General features: G+C 37.2%; 1 protein-coding gene across 1 annotated transcript in view; it reads right to left on the bottom strand.

Moving 5' to 3' along the window:
* LOC114350187 (uncharacterized) overlaps positions 1–25,846 on the bottom strand; it is a 51,790-nt gene extending 25,944 nt beyond the window's left edge. The window contains exons 1-2 of the mRNA XM_028300891.1: positions 25,569–25,846; positions 850–1,600 (exon numbers count right to left, since the gene is read on the bottom strand). Of these exons, the coding sequence (XP_028156692.1) occupies positions 850–1,563 (714 nt within the window). The 5' untranslated portion in view covers positions 1,564–1,600; positions 25,569–25,846. The remainder of the gene's footprint in view (positions 1–849; positions 1,601–25,568) is intronic.
* Positions 25,847–26,144: the final 298 nt, after the last annotated feature.

The raw sequence follows: 26,144 nt of genomic DNA, 5'->3' as shown, positions 1-26,144 counted from the left end.
TTTAGCAACGGCGATCGGCGATTTTGCGACTGTATCACTATCGATGCAACATTGCGGGACAAACTTGACCTTTTTGGTCGGATTTTTATTGGCGGTCAAGCTGTAGATCCCGGCTACACAGGAGTTGCAGCGGTGGGAACGAGAGGTGGGACACGACATAAAAATCGCGCGTTTTAGCAACTTTATCGATATGGCATCACGATTTTGCGACTTCATGCGTTCGGATGCGGTATCGGAAACGTTTTAGCGACTGCTGCCGCTACGTCGAGCTTAAGAAAAGCGACTCAATCGCCGCGTTTGCGATTCGGAATGTGTGGTCGCTGCATTTAGCTTCTCAAAAGCGGCTAAATCGCCGATGCTAAAAGTACCATGTGCGCTGTGGCTCTAAGCACAAAATAGATAGGGGCAGAAGATAATCTACATACAAATGCTGTTAGTACATACTTACTGTATAAATTGTAATCCGTTTCTATTCAGAATGTAACAGTAACTAGATCATGTACTGTAATATTTTTGGACTAAATAAATATCATTTTCATTTTCAAATTGCGCTCGGGCAACGACATATAGACAACGTTCAAGGACTTGCTATTATTAGGCCCGTATTAACAAACATTACTATGAAGTCTCACAGTGTGAGGGTGAGACACGAACCAATCACAGAGGTCTATTCAATTTTTTTCATACTAGGGGGGTCGTGTCATGGAAAAGGTTGAAAAACACTGGGCTAGTGTAACATTCCACCTGAATGAATAGGTTTTTGGGACCGTGAGCACGCGCACTATGAGACCTCATAGTTATGTTTGTGAATACGAGTGTAAGTCAGTAGATAAGTAAATAACTTCTTACCTGTCTACAAGGATCTGACTGCTGTACATAATATGGACACGCATTCCTAGGCTCCCCAACTTTAGTCTTTATAGGTTTTCTGCACAACAGTACTTTATGTTTCCGCTTCTCTTTAGTACATTTCTGGTTTTCAACATCCTCATTTTTATTGGAAGCTTCAGATTTGTCAACAGTTTCGTCATCACCGTCGTTTTTAACCGATAAAGGACATTTTTCGTTGTTGATATCCAAATTGTTGAACGCGTCGACGATTCCATCGTCTTTGTCTGTATTTTTGTCGTCCAAGTTAAGTTTTTTCAGCGATAGGATGACGTCATCGTCTTTTTCTTTACAATCATCATCTGATGGCACTTCTTCTACGTATTTCTCAGCAAAGCCACTGTCTTCTGACGATTGTGAGTCAATTCTGTCATTCCTGGCTTCCTCTTGAACTGTTTTGAACGAAAAATTGTTTAATTCATCATCCTCATCCTCATTTTCGTTTTTGACTTCTAGTTTGTACTGTATTTTGTCTAGAATGTTCGCGACTGTGTTGACAGGGATAGAATTAACATTCCCGTCTCTTTGTTTCTCTGTTTTGACTGCATCTTCGCTGGGTTTGTCTTTTTTCTTGTCCTTTTTGAAGAAGACTTTGAGCAGTTTTTTTAGGGTTTTCTTGTCGTTCTCAGCCATTGATATTTGTGGTTGCGCGTTGGATACCTTTGCACTACCCATATTAGTGGTCGTTCGTTAGGATTTAGCTCTTGGCATTCTGAAACAAAAAAAAACGACATATTAATAACAGTTAATTATTTGACGCAGTTAAAGTCACGCCTCTTCGAACTCCTATGTTCTTAGGGCAGAAACTGCGTTAAGCGGGCACCCGCGCGGTTTCATACAAAGTGCTTCGTCGCGGGTGCCCGCGGGGGACTTTCGTATGAAACCGCGCGGGCGTCCACTTAACGTAGTTTCGGCCCTTATGATTAATTTCGTTGCGGGTCCTTTCAGTTTAACTTTCCCCTGGGACAAACTTGACCTTCACTGGTTGGGTTATCGGCGGTCAAGCTGTAGATCCTGGCTACACAGTAGCTGCAGCGGTGGGGTCGAGAGGTGGAATAATCCCGATAGTAAATTATTTGAAAAAGACCATAAATGCGTATTTCCTTCTCAGTTAAATTAGACAGTTGTGCTCAAAACGTGGTTATTTCGTTGGGAAAAAAGGAGATCTTCTGCTTTTGATCCCTTAGACTTAGAAGAACGGAATCTTGTAAGGGATGAAGGATTGGACAAACCATGGTAGACTGGACGAGCTAGGTAAAATGTACAAAAGAAAGGGATGAGTTTTTGTCTCTTTCTTTCACAAAAGGAGCGAGGCAGAAAAATGTTGTATTGTATTGTTCTATTGAAATAAGAGGCTTTGTTGAATATTGCATTTTGGGTTTGTCTATTATTTTCAATTCTATGGTTGTGTTCATAAAAAGGTCGCAAGTACCAAAGGATGCTATGTACCATAAAAGGATCAGGTACTTACGTACCTGAATAAAAAAAACCCATACCAAGCTTTGCTAGTTTTGCCAGCGCAACACTGAACCGATTTAAGTAAATTATAATAACAACAGTGTTAACAGCATTGTTGTGTTCCGCAGTTACAGGTAAGATAGCCAGTTCCTCCGTGGTTGAGGATTCCGGGTGAAGCTCGCTTCCACCTTCGGCCTGATCGTCACTTACCATCAGGTGAGATACAGGCCAAGAGCTTCCTCGTTGTGTATAAAAAAAAAACTCAATATAAAGACAGTTTGAGAGACCGGGAAAAACTGGAGTTTTCATCCCGGTTCTGAAACGGGAACACACGATATAGTGTGATAAACCGAATTCACGTGCGATGGAACAACACTGAGGGCTAAGTGTGAGTTTAAATCACTAGAGAGCGCGTTAAAAAAAGTATGAAAATTTTAGTTCTTGAACGTTTCCGCTAGGGGCGCTGTACAATCCGTCATACATTTAATGTCATGTGAGCGCGTTTGATGTAAACCCAGGCCCTCTGAACATTAATTTAAACTTTTGTAAGAAGTTAAGTTGTTGAATAAGTGTTAATTGAGAGAGATCTCAAGAATCGCGTATCAAAACTTGAGAACGAATAGCTGGTCTATACTTAACTAACTTACAAGCTCAAGTCGTTGAAACGTTGTCTCAAGAGCAATCTCAACTCCCAAGCGCGTGTCAAGGTCTTGGTATATGATTAACTAGCGGCCGCCCGCGACTTCGTACGCGTGGACCTCGTTTAATTACTAATGATGTTGATATTGGCGTTTAACGGCTTCCCCCGCATGAATATTTACGGACGTCAAAATTTTTTGTTAGCGTAGGTACGAAGTCGCGGGCACAGCTATTTTTGTATGAGGAAATTTACATTAAATTTTTATCTACTTGTCAAGACTGATATATTAGTACTATCTTGCAATCATCTGCTGATCTTTGGTCCTGGGAATATCTAATCAATCAAATCGTTTAATTTTCAGACAATATTTCCTCTTTTTTGTGCGCCATCTTAGATTAAATAGGTATACAATAGTGTTACTTATTTTGTTTTAACCTTCTTTACTTGTGAAAACGCTCAGTAGACCTTTTGAGAATGAATTTATGCTATATTATGTATTTTCAAATGTTATTATATTTATATATCCCTGTTCGAAGATATATTTCGAATATATCGAATCTAGAATCTGCAGCAGTCTGACTACCTAAGTTTTATTAATTAATTGCTTAAAAATTTAAATTATGGGTTTTGACTCTTTTGGGTTGCGTACTCGAAGAATTTTGGACCCAATATTCTAGTAAGTACGGAACCCTTAGCGAGCGAGTCATCACACTTGACCGGATTTTAGTTCCGCACGGAACATCACCATTATATGCCGGATTTCCCGCCCAATATCTAATGTCAAATATTTTTTCTTTTTTAACTTGCTGCACGTAGCTATGCCTTTTAAAAAACATAATTTATAACCAGCCAGCGCGTGGCAAAAAACACTGGATGCCATCTACGATCGAATGACGTCATAAGCTGTATAATGCGACGCCTTTGCTTTCCCGCTATGTTAATAAAACGACCGTGCGTCTGGTCGCCAGGCATAATAATTTTGCATAATCTATTTTCAACGCTTTTTTGATATAATCTATTCTTCAACAATTTGGCGGGAAAGTGAAGTGTCATGTTATGGCAATTTTGTTTAATTTTCTTTTGTGTTTGCGAATATGAATGCGAAATAACGGGTGATTATTTACCATTAGGTATTCGTGAAGTGCGTGAGTGTTGGCAAATACAAAACGGGGCAACATCACTTCAAATTCTCTCAACTATCAAGTAGTCCGTGTGTTGTCTCAGTAAAGTTAAAGTGCTACTTTACTGAAACTCAAGGGAAGTGGGGGGTTATCATCTAAGATTCATCTAATACCTATAAAGAATTGGCCTAATAGGCAAATAGAGGATTTCTCAAGTAATTAATGTAAAAAATCCAAAATGTGTATTATCTTTGTCAAAAATTTTAATTACAAGATTCATCAATATTATGGTCTTCTTCTTTTCGTGTCGACAACAAACCTACACAGGGTCGCGTCGGCCCTAAACTCGGCCACAAGAATGGTTAAAATCAAAATTTCTTCAGGTGAAGCCGTGGGCAGAAAATAGTACAGGCGACAACATCGTGAAATTGTGGAATATCTTATATTATATATATAAAAATGAAACCCGTTTTCCGTTGTCACGACATAACATGAAAACGGCTTGACCCATTTGGCTGATTTTTTTTTGTAGTTTTCTAATACTCTGTACAAGGTTTTTACGGAAAAAAATATAAAGAAAGTCTCTACGCTAAGGCGGTACGAAGTTCGCCGGGTCAGCTAGTGTACAATAAAACGTCATCTTATGTAGATCAGGCATAATTTATGTAGGTAGTTGTAGTGCGAGCGACTTAGCAGCAAAAATGTAGTTTCTCTGATGGGCTGTCATCTGTACAGTCAGCGTCAAATAGTTCGTGACACCCAAAGTAGCCAAAAAGTTCGCAACACGTCTTAATAAGGTTGTGTCAATCAACTTTTTGGCCACTGCTTCGGGTGTCACGAAATACACTCGACATCAAATAAATCGCACCTCCCGCGACAAGAACTTTCAAACGTATGCATCCCCACCTTCCCACCCATATTGGCATCATTTAAAAGCCTAGTTCTACACTTCATTTCATTAAAGGAAAGGTTTACCTTAAAATGTGTCTTTAGAAGGATCCAGAGTCACTTCGTCAAAAAATAGGTAGTTACGCTTGAGCCAACTTTTATGGCTATAAAACTGGTAAGTTGGGCTTGGGATTAATCGCTATCCATCTGTTAAAGAGGACACGTGAGATCATTATTTGGTTTTATAACCATAAAAATTGGTCTAATTGAACCCAGAGGTGAGCCCCAAGTGAGGTCTTTTTTGAAGTCATTAAGAAATTTAATGTGTTTTTCTTTAAGGATATTTATTGAGCTTTCAAATAACACCAATATTGTTGGGGCACAATGATTGTGTCAGAAGAAAATCTTTAAGGTTCGCGTCGCGGAAGGTGCGATTTATTTGATGTTGATTGAGTGTATTTGAAGCTGACGTTATACCATATTGGCAAATGCACTTCACAGAGATAGGTACTCTAGTTCTTTACGTCTTATGACTTCCCGTCATACTTTTGCCAGCCACAATCAGTCTTGATAAATTAATTATTACTCTTGTTTGACGTATACGTTATGTACAAACGAACAGGAAATCTAATACAAGAAGTTAAAAATACCATACGGCAGATTTGCACGAGGAAAACTTGAATTTAGTGGACATGGCTATATTAATAGTATGATAAATACATTATTTATAAATTATAATTCTCATCGTAGTTGAAAAAAGAGACCTGTTTCTAAGGCTGAGTTGCATCATCTTACTTTGACAAACGTCAAAAATCTGTCAAACTCCATTCAAAAAGCACCGGTTATTGTTAGTTACGGCCAAACTAAGTAAGTTGGTGAAACTAAGCCTTAAAGTATTTTTCTCCAAACTGCCGGGTTAGATTTCGAATTTCGATGCCACTTCACACGTGGCCCGTGGGTGTATTTGAGGTCCTTGAGGTATACCCAAATACCACAACATTCTGTATCATTATTGATTCACGGTAAATTAATACCACAACAGCATGGCTATTGGTTCACGAACACTTCCCATTTTTTTACGGGACTATTCCCACCTCTCGTTCCCACCGCTGCAACTCCTGTGTAGCCAGGATTAACTGTCATTGGACCCGCATTAATTAATCAGAAATTAATTTCGTTGCGGGTCCAATGATAGTTTAACTTCCCCCGGGACAAACTTGACAACACTGGTTGGGTTATTGGCGGTCAAGCTGTAGATCCTGGCTACACAGGCGTTGCAGCGGTGGGAACGAGGTGGGAATAGTCCCGTAAAGCATAAGGTTTGGGAACCTATGGTTTATTATCTAGAAGCCTAGTCGACTACAGACATAAAACATTTGAAATAGTAGGTACGTTACAGGAAAACAATAATGATAAGGTTAACGAGGAGGATAAATTGGTTAATTTAAATCATTTACAAAAACAAGTGTATTTTATTTGGATATAATGTAAATTTACCTCTCGTAGTTAACCAAGCTTCAAAATGTAGCATAGCGTTACCACCAGCAGAAGAAAGAGAAATAAGCTCACCAGCCATCATAAACAAAGGTACAAACGTGACATATGTAAAGCTCATAATTATAGGTGACCTAAACTGAACTGTCCCACCAAACTAATTGACAAGGGGACGCCACCATCGTTCAACTATTCAGGGTTTCTATCTATACTATTAAGGGCTATAATATATTTCACCGGGACACCATGGCGGCGCAACCAGTCGCCGCTACCAACAAAATGTATGCAGCTTTGCGCAACCAAACGGACACACCAGGTGAGTAACTCTCTATAGAGCTGTATACATTTTGTTGGTAGCCGGCGACTGGTTGCGCCGCCCATGGTGTCCCGGTGAAATATAGCCCTAAGAGTACTTTCCCTGCAGGTGACATTACAAAATTCCACCCTGTATAGTTTCCAACATGGCAAAAACCAGAACCAGCGATCCGGTATTGAAGGTGGCGCCCCCTGTCAATGTCACGGATAGGACTGATCAGTATATTGAATTTGGGTCTATAGCAGAGACTTATCAACTCGGAAAGGGATCAACACCGTATCGCCTTTCGCGAGCTGTCATCGCCATTCGCGCGAGGCGTGGCGTTTACGTTACGGTGCGGGTGGTTGCAGTATGGAGTTTCATACAAAGAATACTGACCGCCTCGAGTTGATACGGTTACGATCCCTTTCCGGGTTGATAAATGTACGACGGCTTCGCTCCGGCATTTTATGTACGTAAATAGGTACTAGAACTTCCTGATATTGATCTTTCCAAGTCTGAAGAATTTTTTTTTTACTTTAGGCCGTTGGTTGTACCTACTTACAATATTTCTTGACTCTTACCTGTGATATAGATTCAAGCCATATTACAAAATGTTACTTTATTTACAATGTTTTTAACCTTTCACGCCTAAACAAATACCGATTTAGAATGAGTTGTTTAGAGAAAATTTGAGACCCAGAGGAAAACAGGATAAATGGTAGCTGACCCATTTGACTTGGGATGCAGAACAAATACAAAGTCTGTGATGTCTGAATTTCAATATTTAGACCAAGGCTTGAATTGATATTATGTAAAACATCTTGAAAATCGCCTACTAATTTCTATAGCCCTAAGCCGAAGATACGCCCCACGATAAACTTTGTCGATTTTATACGATAAGCCCATACATTTGTCGTCTAAAAACATCGATAAGATGCACACTTACATACTCGCATACTTTCGCCTTTTTATTAATAGTGTGACTTCTTGTCATTGTCATTGCCTAACTATAATACCTACATATTAATAAGCTACTTAGTTTTTCATTGGTTGCAATAATCGTTTTTCTTTTGCATTTTGTAGCTTGCCGAATTTTACTGTACTGTAAAACTTTGCCGCAGCCCTAACATCATTTACACTTTAAGTAATTGTTTAATTTTGTTGAAGCGCTGCATTTTACTACATTAGATCCTATCTGTGGACAATGGTGCTGGTTGCATTGCCCTCAATGTAAATGTTTGTTGTCCCAAATAAAGAGAGAAAAAAAAGATTTTCCTAGCAGCTCTGCATGGCTCAAGCTCAATAATTCGCCCTTGAGGTAGGCTTGAATCATGGAGTTAGAATACTGAACTCAGGTTATAGTTCCAAAATACTGGACTGTCCTGTCGATGACATTGACAGTAGGGCGCCACCGTCAATACCGAATCGCTGGTTCAGATTTTTGCCATATTGCAAACCATATAGTTGAACGATAGTAGCGCCCCCCTGTCATTGAGTTTGGTGGGACAGTTCAGCGTGGGTCAACTATAACGTACTTTGAAATGTCACTTATGGATCTGTTTAATGGCGCAGTTACAATATGCGGGACATTGATCGAGATATAGTGTGAACACTCACTTCAGTATTAATCGCCGCGCGTCGCCCATACTTCGTTGTGCGTGTTCACATTTCTGTTCGATCAATTTACCGCATAGTGTACACGCGCCATAAGGCAAAGGCACACGTTGCTAGCGTTTTTTTGGCAATTCAAAATACCATAAAAAGATTTTAAGCAGGGTTTTTTGTCAGAACAATCCGTATAAAAAGTGCAGGTGAAAAAACCACGCCATTAAGGTCTGAGATAACACGTTCAACAATCGTGTTTTGATGCTTTGGCCAACGAGAGCATTAATCCAGTTTTTTAAACATGGCATATGGCTTTACCATATTTACATTAATGTTCGATATACATAGTAGACTCACATAATTTCAAATAATTTGGTGTTATTTATCTGGAATGGAGGCCGCGTACCGGAAAACGCACCGTGAGACGTCCATCCACATGGAGGACCGACGACACCACAAAGGTAGCAGGGAAGCGCTGGACGCAGGCCGCTACCAACCGATCAACATGGAAAGCATTGGAGGAGGCCTATGTTCAGCAGTGGACGTCCTATGGCTGAAATGATGATGATGATGATTTATTACAAAAAACTTAAATAGACGTTAAACACGTGTTTTATTGTGTTGCACTGGAGGGAAGTCGAACCTTAACTTCGAACTGCTCCTATGATCTTCTGATTAATTTCGTTGCGGGTCCAATGACAGTTTAACATTCCCCCGGGACAAACTTGACCTTCACTGGTTGGGTTATTGGCGGTCAAGCTGTAGATCCTGGCTACACAGGAGTTGCAGCGGTGGGAACGAAAAGTGGGAATAGTCCTGTTTAAAATGACATTTGCAAACTAAATGTCAAATTAATAAAGTGTTCAACGCCCGTTTAAAGCCCAATTCTGTTTATTACTTAATCGTGTACATGCAATGCAAGTAGGTACGGAACAATAATTTGGTGGATTGACTCACATTTAATTCACCGTGTCCGATCTGGTAATGGTTACATAATGTATCAAACCGTCCGGTCCCACTTCAACGTCCGGTCTTGTATTTTACTATAGAACCGTTTGAATTTGAACTAATTTGAATTTGAAATAAAATAGGGTAGATAACAACACTAAGTAGTCAATAGAAGTACTTTAAAAATTAACAATTAAACAAATAGGGTAAACCAGAGAGTGATTGCCCACTGGTAGTGATTGCCCGCTTTAAGAATAATATTGTCAGGTGCTGACTTTGAATCACTCTAGTTAGATTTGAATTTACTAAGTAGATGGCTCCGTGATCAATGTACAGTAGATTTAAAATTTACAATAGGAAACACTAAAAAAAAACAGTTATGGCGGATTTTGTCAAGACGGGTGAAAATGTTACTCAAACAGGTAAAGACTTTAACAATTTTACTAAGGAATTACTTGCTTAGAGGTTAAATTTTTTTTGCAAGTTATTTAATATTCAACTAATGGTGTATAGTCATGATGAAATTATAAGTGTTTTCTCCATTATCAATGAAAATAACTGATAAAATTTGATTTCTAACGGTCATTTTAACGGTGGGTAATCACTGCACGTAAATCTGTATATTTTTAGTTATTGCCCACCATCATTTCAGTTATTGCCATATGTTAATGTATAGTTATTGCCCAGGGCAATTATTATTAGAGTGTTGCCACCATGCAGTAGCAGTGTTTAAGTTGCTCATTGCTAGACTTGTTTTGCAATTTACAGGCATAAATATTGAAATGGCTTTTAATGTTTCATTTTCAGTATGCCAAAGACTCCAAAAGTTCAATATAGCATAGAAAATTTGCAAAAAGCGATCGAAGCTGTACAAGATGTATCCAACAATTTATCTACAAGATAAATTGCTGAAAATATGGTTTGGCTTGAAAAAATTGATAAAAATTCAAACGCAAATACAAAAAATGAAAAACCTACGTTAAATCTACTAGTGAAAATGTTAATTGTAAGGAAATAGATACAACTTTAGGGAAGTATAACCAACAGCTAATTGAACATTCTGAGCAACCACTTGAACTGATATCAAAGAAGATAAAAAAATAAATACATGAAATATAAAATTTTAATATAAAATTCAAATTTTTGCGTCTTCTATGTTTTGAAGTAGATGATTCTGTCTCTACCGATTCTGACTCATCAACATCAGCTCAAGAAATATTTGATAATATTTATGTTAATAAGGCCAAACGCAATTTATTTTGAAATTTTGAAGACTGTACTACTACAATTTAAGTTTAATGTTTTGTTTTGTTTATTTAAAGCCTATTTTGTCATTTTAAAATTAATTATTTCGTTTTAAGATACTGGGCAATTACTGTGCTTTGATGTGGGCAATTAGTGTAAGTAATGGGCAATGACTGTACTTTTTGGAGGATTTTAAATTTATTTCAATATTTTCTAAGTTACGTAAGTTTTAACTAAAAACTGTTAATATTCTGTTTAACAGTTTATTGAGTTATAAGAAAAAAGTCATAAATGGTCGATAATTGAAATACTTTCTTTAATTTTTCATCTCAATGTGTTTGAAATCTTTAAGTGGGCAATAGCTATACGGTTTACCCTATTTAATTTAAAATGCAAGTGAGCTTACAGATAGATCCAAGGATTTTTTTTTAAGTTTTAGCGGTCAAGCTGTAGATCCCGGCTACAGGAGGATTTAAATTCAAATTTTTTTAATGAGATTAATTATTTAGAATAACTTGAGATATTTATTTTGTTATTTGCTTGTCACATCGTAAAATACTGAAATACAATTTAAGTACCTTGCACACATGACAACCCAGATATTTTTATTTTTTGTCCAAATTCAAAATTGGTTCAAAATTGCACCGCAAATGTAAATACACTAGTCAATTGAGATACTTTTTAGAGCTGTCAAAACGTAAGGTCAAGCTGTGATTCAAAGTCAAAGTCAAAGTCAAAATGTATTTATTGCATTTCATGAATGTTTACAAGATGTGGTTATCATATTATCCAGTACATCATGTTACCCATTTAGGCTTAGCAATTAAATGATTGATTTAGTAATCAACGTGTGACGGATACAAAAATATTTTTAATTTAAGTTTAAGTCACTGAAGTACTCTTTTAGGCTGTAGTAGCATTTTTTTATTAGTAGGTTCTTTAGGTCTCTGAGGAATATTTTTTTATTTGTTTCTTTTCTTAATACTATTGGTAGTTTATTGAATATTCTTATTGCAGTGCAATATGGGCTATCTCTATACATTGTTGTGCGACATTGAGGTATTTTAATTTTGTATTTATTGATAGTTCTAGGGGGACGCAAGATAGGATTCGAATTTTCAAAAATAATCCAATTATCTTTAATAAATTTACAAAGTTCCAGTATATACATCGATGGAAGGCTTAATATACGTAGCTTTATGAAGTGCGGCTTACATGAGTCCATTCCACCAATATTTGCGAGGATCCTAATGCATTTCTTCTGCAATATAAAGAGGTCGGGTGCATCCGTACTGTTGCCCCAAAGGATGATTCCATATTTTAACCACGAGTGTGCATAAGCGTAGTAAGCTGCAGTTGCTGTTTTTTGATCCGTACTTAATTTTAACTCAAAGAGGGCATATGTGAATCGCGATAATTTTGATTTGATTTTTTTAATGTGATTTTTCCAATTTAGGTGTGAGTCTATTTCTAATCCTAAACTGCGTGGATAGAAAATATTTTTTTCTAGCCAAATTATCAGTTTTAGAGAAAAACTTGTAATGACATTTATTCATCAGAATAAAGTAAGCTATCGATAGGTAATTTTTAAAAATGGAAATTGTGAAAAATAACGCAAAAAATCCATACGCTCATACGATTCAATGGCACGCAGAGACGCGATTGGGGTCTCCGCGGTGGTATATTTCGCGATTTATTCAAATAAAGTGTACATAAGTGTTGTTAGAGTCATATCTTCTTCCAAGTAAAATATAAAAATGTATAAGTATTAATTTATTTACTTCTAACAATAAGGTATAACTTCTAACAATCAGACATTGCTATGAAAATCATTTCGATGTACACTTAATAGTTAATACCTACCTGTTATTTAGTTTTTCTGAGTTAAACCTACGCACCTAGAAGCTGGGTATGACTACCCCGCCCCTCTCCTCTCCCCAGGTCATAAGCTGGGCATGACTTCCCCCTCGGCCAGAAGTTGGGTANAATGAAGTCCTAGTATTAAGCTTTAATTTAGTATACTTTTTGTTTCTGTTGGTTTAACGCCCAATATGCCCATCATCCTTTGTGTGAGAGAGAAATATGCGATTTGTTTTGACATTGAACACAAAAACGCTTTTCAGTTAAAAATCTAGTCTCTTTGTTTCTAAAAATAGACCTGTATCTTTATTAGCCCATGAATATCATACAAATCTATAGAAACTAATATTATAAATGCGAAAGTAACTCTATCTGTTTTGCTTTCACGCCTAAACCACTGAACCGATTTTGATGAAATTTGGCATAGAGATTGTTTGAGTTCCAGGAAAGAACATAGGATAGTGTTTATTCCGGTTTTTCTGTGACAGACAAAATTCCACGCGGGGCGAAGCCGCGGGCGTAAAGCTAGTATACAAAAAAACTCGTTCTCAATAGGGGATCTCCTCCTTTTTTTAAGTCGGTTCAAAATAGTGACATCCATAGACTGGAAGACAAAGCCTAGTCACAGACCATCGATTTTTTGTCGGCCGATAGTTTAGTCGGGCATTTAATCAGTATGGAAATGTATGAAAGTGCGCACATTACACCTATTGATTCTTCATACAAATTAGAATCGGGTCCAACTATCGGCCGACTAAAAATCGGTTGTCTGCGCCAAGGCTTAGCCATCATTATTTGGTTTGCAAGTCTGACTGTCAGTGCATTGACTTGCTATTATATGACTCATACGCATCCTATGGGATGATTCCTGTTAACGCCTATGACGTCATTGCTCGCTGCGCCACAGATTATGCTTCGGGAACTTCGTGTTTGTATCCCTGTACCACAGATAACTTATCTTCAGTTGCTTCGGGGACTGTACCATAGACTATACGTTCGGGTGTGTGTGCGATGACGTCGTTTCTGTCTGGATGAGTTGTATGTGTTGTAAAATGACGTCATTCGTTTATCTGTGCTTCCACGGCCAGGGTTAATTAGGTTAAGTCGGTTATAAATGTTGTTTTTAAATTATTATTAATGCTCAATGTAGGTAAATCAGAGTATATCTATATTTTTTATTTACTTGAACCTTGACGCGGACTTCTTGCGAGAACCAGTAAATGTTGCACTGTTTTATTTCATTTGCCTACACTCGTGCACGTAGGAACAGTTAATGGTTAATAATCCACCATTATTACACATTAATAGTCGGCTAAACATTTTTAGAAAATAAAACAAAACTGCTAAACACGACGCTTCCCTTTCTCGCCAAAAAGCTCTGTTGTTAGTTAAAAAAAGAGATTATTTTTGTGATGGCAACATTTATTGCATAGGAAATGATTTTGTATCTGTGCAGAGTCGATTCTTTTTGTTTATGCACTTTTTATGATTCGGTAATAAAATTAGAATTTCCTATTGTATTGCAATTTCCTAAATCGACCCTTTATAGCGTTATACCTCGCAAAATACAGCGTTTTTCCTTAGCACCCACACATTTATTTTGTTATTTTGGGGCTCTCGTATGTATTTATTTAAATCTTGAATAATGTGCATAAGGAAAACGTTTGCAATGTTTTTCCAATCCACAAAATAAATTAATATTGATCAATGATAAGACATTATTTTTGTACTTATTGAGTTAGCGTACTAAATTTTTGAAGAAAGGTCACTATCAGGACAATTCATGTAGAATTTTCCACAATGTTTTTAAATTAGGTGCAGTATGGTTTTTCGATTTTAAAGACAATTTTGGGTTTTTGGGACTGAAGACCCAATTAGTTTTGTTTACCACACTGCATGACCGTATAGTCAGACCAGAAAGGTCAATGAGGGTTTTCGCGAATGAAAGATCCGCTAGATGGCGGGACGTGGATGTGGGGTCTGACTGCTGCGTGATTGGTGGATTTTGACATATCTGTCAAATACTGTCTGTCATGTCAAAAAAAACCAATCATGCAGAATTTGGACCTCGCGTCTACGTATTGCCATCTGGCGGATTTTTCATTTGCGAAAACCCTCATTGGCAAAAATCGACAAAACTAATCCCAGGTATTGATAGTAGCGCCCTCCTATTAAAGTCATATAGATGACCTTAACTGAACTCTCCCACCAAATTCATTGACAGGCGCCAGCATCGTTTAATATCAATAGTTTCCAACATAACAAAAATCGGAACCAGCGATCCGGTATTGACGGTGGCGCCCCGCTGTCAATGTCACGGGTAGGACAGTTCAGTAGGTATATTGGGTCTATAGCTGGGACGGTTCGATCTTCAGTGTTTGACAAACTTTAGTAGCTTTATGTACTTTTTATCAAACGTCAAAAGTCTGTCAAACTTCATACAAAAGCACTTTTATGGTTATAGTTAAGATTAAAGTAGGGTGGTGCAACTCGGCCTTAATTTGTAAAAAAAAAACTTTAAAAGGTTGAAAAAAATATTCCTTCAACGTCAGTCTCAGATGTTGTGATATTTTTCTGCGTAGTTTATCGATTTGAGTCAGTGAAATATGCACCATAATAACGTGGCATTCGGTCGTTATTTGCTTAATGTGCGCACGCGCACGCATGTTTACCAATGATCCAGAATTCCAAGATTTTCTCTGACCCGTTTCCGAGATTTTCAGTGTCAGTGCGATCTATCTCTGTCTTTCTTCAGCAAATAAAAAGAGACAACTGATTTATAAAATACGAGTAAATGGCTTTTTGTCGTCGCCAAATTTTAATTGTGATAGATTAAAATGCTTTCTTGAATTTTATTTATATCTGCTGTCTTTTTTCCTCTATTAAGGAGAAACAGAGATAATGCACATACTAACCTACTTAAGGTCAATTAATAGGTTTCGAGATAGTGAACAATCATTGAGTTTTATATTTGTGCCAAGAAATACAGGAAAAATACAGAAAATAGGAAAAGACACATTGACTTAGTTCTGAAAACTTCTTGGTATTTAAATACCAACGTCATTTCCATACTCAAGGACAAAAATGGGACCCTATTACATTACCTAAGACTTCACTGTCTGTCTGTCACCATGCTATTTGATGCTATCGAACCGTGATTTAATGGAGTTCTAATGTTAGTGATAATATGACAACTTACTTAAGTGAACAATCATTGAGTTTTATATTTGTGCCAAGAAATACAGGAAAAATACAGAAAATAGGAAAAGACACATTGACTTAGTTCTGAAAACTTCTTGGTATTTAAATACCAACGTCATTTTCCATACTCAAGGACAAAAATGGGACCCTATTAAATTACCTAAGACATTCACTGTCTGTCTGTCACCATGCTATCGAACCGTGATTTAATGGAGTTCTAATGTTAGTGATAATATGAAAACTAATTTTGAAAAACGCGCGCTAAAAACTATAAAAACTATATGGCAGAATCGAGGCAGGCCAAACCGCGAGTTGAAGCTAGTACTGTATTGTGGTGAGGATTCTGCTGTATCCACTGTCTGTCTGTCACCAAGCTATCTCATGAACCCAGATATTTACTAGAGAGAATTCTGAAGTTACACCGATATGAAGAAAACTTTTGTATTTTTTGCAAATCGCGCGCGCGGGAAAATCACTGGCAGAATCGAGGCAAGCCAAACCGCGTGCTGAAGCTAGTAAAGTACTGTATTGATGAGGATTGTGGTATGTTTGTTACAGTAATTCATTTATCGGCTCACTGGGCCAGCGTCCCACACGCTATGTCTCCTCTCAAGGACATTTTGTAGTACTAAAGCATGAAGTTTTCCTGTATCGCTCGCGTGATTACTTATTTATACGCGTGACGTCACAGCCGCCATTTTGAATCGAACTCGAACAAAGAATTTAAAAATACAAGGTACAGTTCAGATGCTAATTCTGAATTTGAATGATAAAAAAACTATTTAAGTCAGTTTTTTTTTTGTGAGGATGCAAAGGCGTTTAAACGTTCGTCTTTGTGAAATCTTCGATAATTATTGTGAATGCAGACTGCATCGATTTGAGTTACAATGCGCTGGCTACTTGCAAAATAAAAAGCGGTAAAAAAACAAACCCCCCCCCCCCATTACCGAATTGGATTCGGTCGGATAAGGGGGCGTCCATTAATTACGTGAGACAATTTTGGCAAATTTTTAACCCCCCCGCCCCCCTTGGTGAGATTTGGTGAGATTTTACCAGACCCCCTCCCTACAATCTCACGTGAATTTTTTAAAAATACATATTTCTAATGNGTGAGATTTGGTGAGATTTTACCAGACCCCCTCCCTACAATCTCACGTGAATTTTTTAAAAATACATATTTCTAATGTAAGGGTTAGCTTCGATTAGGATTTCATATAAAAAAAACTGTTTCTTCTAATTTCTTTACTGTTTAGACGGTTTAGCTCCAACCTCGATTGCTATTGAACCTATGAACTAAAGTTGACGAACGAATTTTGATGGCTGCCGGGCATGGGAGGACATTTTCTCGAAATTTGACCCTTTTTCTAGCTGAAAAAAATTACGTGATATTTATCGAGACCCCCCCCCCCTCTCCCCTACGTGAGATTTAGTGAGGTTTTTCTTGACCCCCTCCCTCCCCTAAACGTCTCACGTAATTAATGGACGCCCCCTAAGTAACACGATAGTTTGAATCTTATCACAAGTAATTAAAGTTTCATTTGAATAATATTTATATTCACAAAATAGGATTTCGAAAAAGCCGGTTTAAGATTTGATGTTACTAAAACTCTTTTTATAAATATTCTGAAACGGTAAAGTTGGATAGTTTTATTTGAACGCGCGCTAAGTTGCTAGTTAGTAGAAACTAACGTTTGTTTTATAAGTAAACACTGAACCGATTTAGATGAAATTTTACATTGACACTGCTTTTGAGATTATCCTGTTTCTCCCTAAGGATAGTATTTTTTTATTTCAATGATTCCATGATAATTTTGACACTGAAAGTCACAATCAATCTAACGTGTCAAGATGCTACTGCGATGACCTTTTTGGCATTTTTTTCTGTTTATTAATGTGTGTTTCACATGTCAAAATTAAATAAAGTATTTTTCTCTATTTCAAATGAAAAAGGGAAAGTGTTTTGTTTCTTCGTAGTTTTTGTCGCCGTGTGAACGCGCTAACGAATCGATGTTAAAATACAAAATTAAGATGCAGCCGATGCAGGTATAACCAGACAGACATATTACAAAACCATTGTATTATTTATATCCCACTTAAGAGACGTCTTAAAGAAGGTTATTTCAATGTTAAATATTGATAGCCACTGGTTTCGTGCAAATGTGTTTTTAATATTACATGATATGGATTTTGCTTGGATTCCGACTATCTTCGATTACAAATACTAATAACGAAATAATATGGGTGGAGCTCAAAAAAGTTTTACGCGGGAAAATCGATCTGTCAGACAGACAGTGATTTTCTTTATTTTTTTTTTAATATCAATTCTCTCCACTTCCGTTGCAAAACTTCTTTTGTTTATGGCCAACTAGCTTTCCGCCCGCGGCTTCGCCCGCGTGGAATTTTGTCTGTCACAGAAAAACTTTATCGCGCGCGTCCCTGTTTCAAAAACCGGGATAAAAACTATCCTATGTTCTTTCCCGGGACTCAAACTATCTCTATGCCAAATTTCATCAAAATCGGTTGCGAGGTTTAAGCGGGAATGCGTAACAGACAGACAGACAGACTCAGACAGACAGACAGAGTTACTTTCGCATTTATAATATTAGTTGGGAAGTTGGGATTCTGCCCGCGCAAAATTGACTGAAAAAAAATTACACATATTTTTTAAATAACGTTTCGTTCCACGGAGGTTACTTCAACAAAGTTTGTGTTACGGCCTTAACAGATTATATTAAGACTCATTGAAAGTTGCAGCAGCGCACTAGTCGCAGACAACTTTCTACGGGCTACAAGCACCGACCCGGACTTGCCCGAGTGGAGTTGCAAACTTCGTGTTAATGAGGATCATTTCGATTTTTAGCTGTGAATGCAGATTTATAGGGCTAAGAAATCCTTAATACACAGTGCAAAAATTTTTGTTCTACGACAAAAATTGACGAAGTTATGGTCAAATTACTAAAAAAGTTCACTGACCACCCGGCGCGGGGACGATGACGTCATTATATCCGATCCGAACGCTGCCGGCGTACTGCGTGGATAGAAAATATTTTTTTCTAGCCAAATTATCAGTTTTAGAGAAAAACTTGTAATGACATTTATTCATCAGAATAAAGTAAGCTATCGATAGGTAATTTTTAAAAATGGAAATTGTGAAAAATAACGCAAAAAATCCATACGCTCATACGATTCAATGGCACGCAGAGACGCGATTGGGGTCTCCGCGGTGGTATATTTCGCGATTTATTCAAATAAAGTGTACATAAGTGTTGTTAGAGTCATATCTTCTTCCAAGTAAAATATAAAAATGTATAAGTATTAATTTATTTACTTCTAACAATAAGGTATAACTTCTAACAATCAGACATTGCTATGAAAATCATTTCGATGTACACTTAATAGTTNCCCCCCCCCCAAGCCTGAAACTGGGTATTAGCATCATATTATGTATTATTATGTTCAATACAAACAATCATTAAGTTACACTCACCCCAACCGCGTCTCCGCATTGCATCGAATCCTATGAAAATGTGGTTTTTGGACATAGCAATACTTATTTTTCACAATTTTTATTTTTAAAAATTACTGGTCGATAGGTTACTTTATTTTGAAGAATAAATGTTATTAAAACTTTTTTTCTTAAACTGATAGTTTAGCCGGAAAAAAATATTTTCCATCCCATTAGTACGCCGGCTGCGCTCGATTCGGATATAATGACGTCACGCGGCCTTGCGTACGTTGACTTTTAGCGGCAAAAACGGCCTATGTTTATTACTTAATATCTTCGTAAGTAATGGTCCGATTTGGATAATTCAAAAAGATATATCTTTCTTATGTCTTAAAGATTAACGTAGATACTAGTTTTATTGAATTTTCTACAACAGTACTGATCCTCATTAAGAAATATCTTGCTTGGTTCCTCTTGAATTTGGTGCATTTGATCAACGTGGGGTGTAGGTCAAATCCTCCTTTGTTGACTTGATCCTGGTTGGGTTTTTATTGGCGGTCAAGCTGTAGATCCTGGCTACACAGGAGTCGCAGCGGTGGGAACGAGAGGTGGGAATAGTCCCGTGTACTTAGAATAGAATAGAATAGGTTTATTGACACATTAAAAGACACAATACAGAAAACTTGATCCAGTCTTGCGTTTGGCCAGCGTGGGGAGTAGGCCTTAATTCATCCCTTATGCTTTTAGGAAATTAAAGAGGGTTGTCCTGCACTGGACACGAAAAAAATGATCTGATGTTGAGGACCTTTAGATTCTGGTTAATAATCCTGTCAATTCCATATGGGAAGTGTAGGTCATTAAATCCTCCATTTTGTCTCTGGTACGGGTAAATTAAAGAGGTAATCTTCTAGCCAGGGTGGGGAATGGGGATGTAGGTAAAATGGGGAGCATTTAACTGTATCTGCTCCTTATCATTATTTATTCGCCAGAGATTAAAATTTTACTGTACATTTTGACATCTTTTGGATATCGTTCGTTCGTTCGTTTCAGCCGAAAGACGTCCACTGCTGGATAAAGGCCTGCCCCAAGGATTAGCGCCGCTCGCTTTTGGATATAGGTACATAAATGTTTTTTTTTACTTTACTGACTTATTTTCGTACAAATTCTCTCTTATCTGCGGTCGAATGAAACATGGCTTAAGTAGGGAAGTACCCTTAATTGCTTTTTCGATAAGCATTCGATTGTTTTAGTCATTGCGTATAAATTAACATAAAATATAATAAAAGGAAATCTTGCTAAGGGATACCTAAGCTGTTAGTTAATAATCGATGTTAATCGATTCAGTGATTATGACGTCATAGAAGGCACGAGAGAGGTCACCACGTGCCATGAGTTTTGTATTTTAGTAGGTAGGTCAGGTAACAGGTGTCTACCATTACCCCTTCAAGTCACTGGTACTTGGTACAATAGTCGAGACACAATAGAAATCAATATTTTTACCGCGGTCTGTGACTTTAGGGTTCTTCCACCCATTAAAATTGGTGTAGACTCAGGGCCGTCTTTAACCTACTAGGGGCCCTGGGCACTTAAGGATCAAGGGGGGCCCTTATCATCTGGAAAAAGATCTTTTGAGCAGATGGGGGCTCGGTCGCGGTCGCGGAGGGCAAGTTATATCCAGCTTCTGGCCTAGGGGGGGTAAGTCAGATTTTCAGGAGATAGTTAATACCTTCAAAACGACTTGACTTGAAATAAGGTCTTAATTAATATAGGTTTATCATATTATTATTTTTTTGTTCAAAAATAGCACTAAATATGTACATTATTTAACTTGATAAGCTGTCGTCTGTACTCGTCAAAAATGGCTAATTCTGTGTCTATTTATAATGATCACGCATCTGCGGCGTGCGATCGCAGAATGTTGCGCGGGAGTTGCATCCTTACTATGTATAGTCAATCGCCAATGGAAATGGCAATTTTTGTATTTATTTTATTATTTTATTTATTTAAGGATAGCACACAGCACAATATCAATCTGTAATAATGTAGGCAGAATAATGTAAGCAGAGGAATTGTAACAAATAAAGCCGAATAACATTTTATTAGCATAACAGCTATTTATTTATGCATCAAATGTATTAAACTATCTTTGATTGCAAAGATAAAATGATATTAAGAAGGATACTAAAAAAGTGAAAAGTACAATCCTATTGATATTAATATTATGTGTTCAGTTTAAGATGATGGATGAATGTTTGTAGCTCTTTCACGCAAAAACTACTGAACGGATTATGAGAAAATTTTACAGTATTAATTGTTTCAGAATGACTGAGTTAATTAGCCCAATAACAACGATAACTGACAAGTTAGGCGGCCTTTCCGTGACAATTTTACAAACTGATTTTCACGCAAACAAAGCCGCGGGCAAAATCTAGTCAACAAAATTGCTACTTTCAATTGGCGCGAACTGTAACCATAGGTGCGCACCCGGCGGCCTTGAGTCACCTAATGAGGATCATTTCGATTTTTAGCTGTGAATGCAGATGTATAGGGCTAAGAAATCCTTAATACACAGTGCAAAAATTTTTGTTCTACGACAAAAATTGACGAAGTTATGGCCAAATTACTAAAAAAGTTCACTGACCGCCCGGCGCGGGGACGATGACGTCATTATATCCGATCCGAACGCTGCCGGCGTACTGCGTGGATAGAAAATATTTTTTTCTAGCCAAATTATCAGTTTTAGAGAAAAACTTGTAATGACATTTATTCATCAGAATAAAGTAAGCTATCGATAGGTAATTTTTAAAAATGGAAATTGTGAAAAATAACGCAAAAAATCCATACGCTCATACGATTCAATGGCACGCAGAGACGCGATTGGGGTCTCCGCGGTGGTATATTTGGCGATTTATTCAAATAAAGTGTACCCCCCCCCAGGCCAGAAACTGGGTATTAGCATCATATTAAGTATTATTATGTTCAATACAAACAATCATTAAGTTACACTCACCCCAACCGCGTCTCCGCATTGCATCGAATCCTATGAAAATGTGGTTTTTGGACATAGCAATACTTATTTTTCACAATTTTTATTTTTAAAAATTACTGGTCGATAGGTTACTTTATTTTGAAGAATAAATGTTATTAAAAGTTTTTTTCTAAAACTGATAGTTTAGCCGGAAAAAAATATTTTCCATCCCATTAGTACGCCGGCTGCGCTCGATTCGGATATAATGACGTCACGCGGCCTTGCGTACGTTGACTTTTAGCGGCAAAAACGGCCTATGTTTATTACTTAATATCTTCGTAAGTAATGGTCCGATTTGGATAATTCAAAAAGATATATCTTTCTTATGTCTTAAAGATTAACGTAGATACTAGTTTTATTGAATTTTCTACAACAGTACTGATCCTCATTGACAAACGTACAGTTGTCCCGCTCTCACGCTATCTGTCTCTGTCGATCTTGCTGCTCGGGATGCCCGGTCAACTTGTTGATAAACATGTAAAACATGCAACTGTGTGTCATGGATCTAAAGTGTGTATGTGTGTATTTTCATTTTGTTTGCGGGCAAACCCCGCCGAAGTCGGAGGAATTTTAATACACTTGTCTTTGCAAGTTAAATTAGATAAGAGTATTAACAGCAACCATGTTAAATGGCACAATGTTTCTAATACCTCACTGGTTTTAAAAACTCTTGAATCAACCGTATACTTAAAAGTGGTGGTAGATCTTTAGTTGCTTTGGCATTGATAAATTGATTTAAAGTTAGTTGATTGACTTGTAGTAAAAACTCCGAACTAGGAACTCCTTCAACTCTCTTATCGTTACCCCTACGCCCTAACCTACTGATACGTTAGACAGGTCTTGAAAACACTAGTTTAAATGACGTTTCTATATTAATCAACGCTTAAAACTGGTACAATAAGGTACAATAAGGGTCTATATTTTTAGTACAGAATTTATTCTATTTTAAAAAGCGATCGCCATTTCAGTTCCAAGAGCCAGAAATAACATGGTTCATCCATTTAGGTTTATTTATTTAAGGATAGTACACAGCACATAGGTTTAGTGTTTATTCTCAGCTCGGTCAATAAGTACAGAAAATGTAACTAAAGCATAACTGATATAGATTGGATTTATTAATAAAAGACTCTCAATGTACAGTACGAAGAAATAACAATAAATTGTTCCCTCTATGGTACTTCTTACAAGCTCAAAACTAACAGTAAGTGACATAAAAGGGTCATAAAATAGACGTATGAGTAATGTACTACACTTCAAACATCCATGAGTATCAATGCTAGTAATCATTCAAACCAGGGTTGGATTTACCATATTTTATGGCTTTTTGGGCCTCAGCCCAGAGCCCCATGGATTCAAGGGGCCCCCAGCTTATTCAAGTCAAATATTTTACTGTCCCATTTTGTTTTTTTCCATTGAGTAATTAGGTGGGCCCTAAGCAGTATTAGTTCAGGGCCCCCTAAAATCTTGGTCCGGCCCTGATTCGAACAAAGTCATGTAATAACAATAAAACATTTATTAGCTAAGTATGAGCACTTATTGTATTACATCTGCTACTGTAAACCATAACCTACACCAAACCGAAACATTGTTGTCCACGTTACATAATCAGCGTTTGTTTATCAAGAGAAAGTATCGATGACACTGAAACCATTTTACGGAATGAAATTAAATAATGTGAGGTCATTTATTTTATTGATATTGTTAAAATAGGAACTGTAAGTAAGTAAAAGTAAAGATAATTTAATATTACATAAATCTTTGGGGGAGGCCTATGTTCAGCAGTGGGGACGTCTTGTGGCTGAAATGATGATGATGTAGAGATGAAACGGATATCCGGCAACTATCCGGTAGGCCGGATATCCGGCCCTAATTTACTATCCGGCCGGATACCGGATAGTAACTCACTATCCGGCCGGATACCGGATATTAAAAAAAAACGACAATTTCCTATTAATAAAATGAAATACATTAATCTTTGAGGTAAATATCAATAAAATGGCTTACAATAATGACGGCTTTTATTTAAAGTCCAAAAAGTTACAAAAAAGCCATATTAAGGCCTTTCAAAACTAATTTATTTTTCTGGGCTATTCACTCTAATGACGAATACATAGATAAATAGTAAATATCCTTTAATGTCGAAATATTGCCAAATAAAATAGGCGATTTTTTTTTCACTGATGGTCTGATGACATCATGCAACTACACTGGTCATCACAAAGATCGACCCTCCCGCGACAAGCACTTTCAAACGTATGCATCCCCACTTCCCGCCAATAGGCACCATTTAAAAGCCTAGTTCTAAACTTCATTTCATTAAAGGAAAGGTTTTTACCCCAAAAATGTGTCTGTAGAAGAATCCAGAGTCATTTCTTCAAAAAATAGGTAGTTACGCTTGAGCTAACTTTTATGGCTATAAAACTGTTAAGTTGGGATTAATCGCTATCCATCTGTTAAAGAGGACACGTGAGATTATTATTTGGTTTTATAACCATAAAAATGGGTCTAATTGATCCCAGAGGTGAGCCCAAAGTGAGGTCTTTTTTCAAGTCACATTTATTGTATATCGCGTTTATGTTAATCGTTTATTAAGAAATTAAATGTGATTATCTTTAAGGATATTTATTGGGCTTTCAAATAACACCAATATTGTTGGGGAACCATGACTGTGTCAGTAGAAACGAGTTTTAATGTAAAACGTAGGTGGGCCGATTTTTGTGATGACCAGTATAGTTAAATTTTCGCTATTCAATCACACACTCACTATTGCAGCCGAAATTGAATTGATCTGCCCCCTAGACAAGTGGCAAAATCTGACATTCTATTCGGACGGATTCGATTTTCCAAAAGTGTGACTAGTCTATTCTACTAATAGACCCACTGATCGCGTTCGAAGCACCTGTGCGGCACTATACTCGTCACGACATGCAACGAGACAATGGGCCAACTATCCGGCCGCCGGATATCCGGCTATCCGGCCTAGCAGCTGGCCGGATATCCGGTATCCGGTATCCGGCCAAACAACTATCCGTTTCATCTCTAATGATGATGATGAACAATAAAGTATTTATTTCTAAAAGATGTCACATGTATAATTTTATGCGCTTATATTGGATGGATAGATAAAAAAAAATGTGGTTAGTTTTTATATTTGGTACAGCATTCTGAGTACTCACAGACATTTTGTTGTTAATTATTAACAGTGCATTTTGAGTCTGAACAATATTTTACAAATTCCATGCTCAAATGTATTTTATTTTAGGCTACATAAAGATGATGGGTAACCTGCAGTACTAGAGAATAACTTTTTTATTTAATGCACACCATGTTTTGTTTTTCAAAATTCAAAATTGGAATCCATATCTTTGACAGCCAGCAACAAGTCAAGGCAACTACTTTTACAGGTTACATGCATTAAAAAAAAATGCTTGTAGATCTAGGCCACTCACCTTAGTAATCGAAGAAACATAATAATCGGTGAATGAATGCAAAAAAAATCCTTTCGCGTTGAAGTAGACTCACTGATCCACAGCACAAGCACCGCAATCCAGTATTTTAGCACATCAACAACAAGTAAACACTCTTTTTAATGCACACTGAGATAACACTGAGTTCCTGGAAACTGAGTTATTTGTGTTTCGATAAATTCGCAATATTTTCGCACGTCTACAATCCACGTCCTTTGCGCATGAGTGTGTTGAACATGGATATTGGATGAGCTGTCGTCATCAAAAAAAGAGATGAAGAAACGCCGTACCTGTCACTTGCTTGTACGACAATGTTACGAATGCCGGTGGATAAAAAACCAAACTAACCATTTTTGATAATAACTTTGACAGCTTGCGTAGACACTAGCGCCACTATAAACTGCAAATCTAACTTGGGAATTGACGTCGTAAACACGTAGAGAGAAAGAGACAAAAGATGTAGACTATAACCTCGTCTTTTATTTTGATACAAATAGAAAGAGATAGATGGGCATAGTGCTGTAACACTTCTAGCTATCTTTATAAATTTAAGTGATC

The sequence above is a fragment of the Ostrinia furnacalis genome, unplaced genomic scaffold (genome assembly GCF_004193835.3).
Source record: "Ostrinia furnacalis isolate ACB-3 unplaced genomic scaffold, ASM419383v2 OfSCF0074, whole genome shotgun sequence".
In the NCBI taxonomy this organism is placed as follows: domain Eukaryota; kingdom Metazoa; phylum Arthropoda; class Insecta; order Lepidoptera; family Crambidae; genus Ostrinia; species Ostrinia furnacalis.
This window is presented reverse-complemented; position numbering and strand designations above follow the sequence as displayed.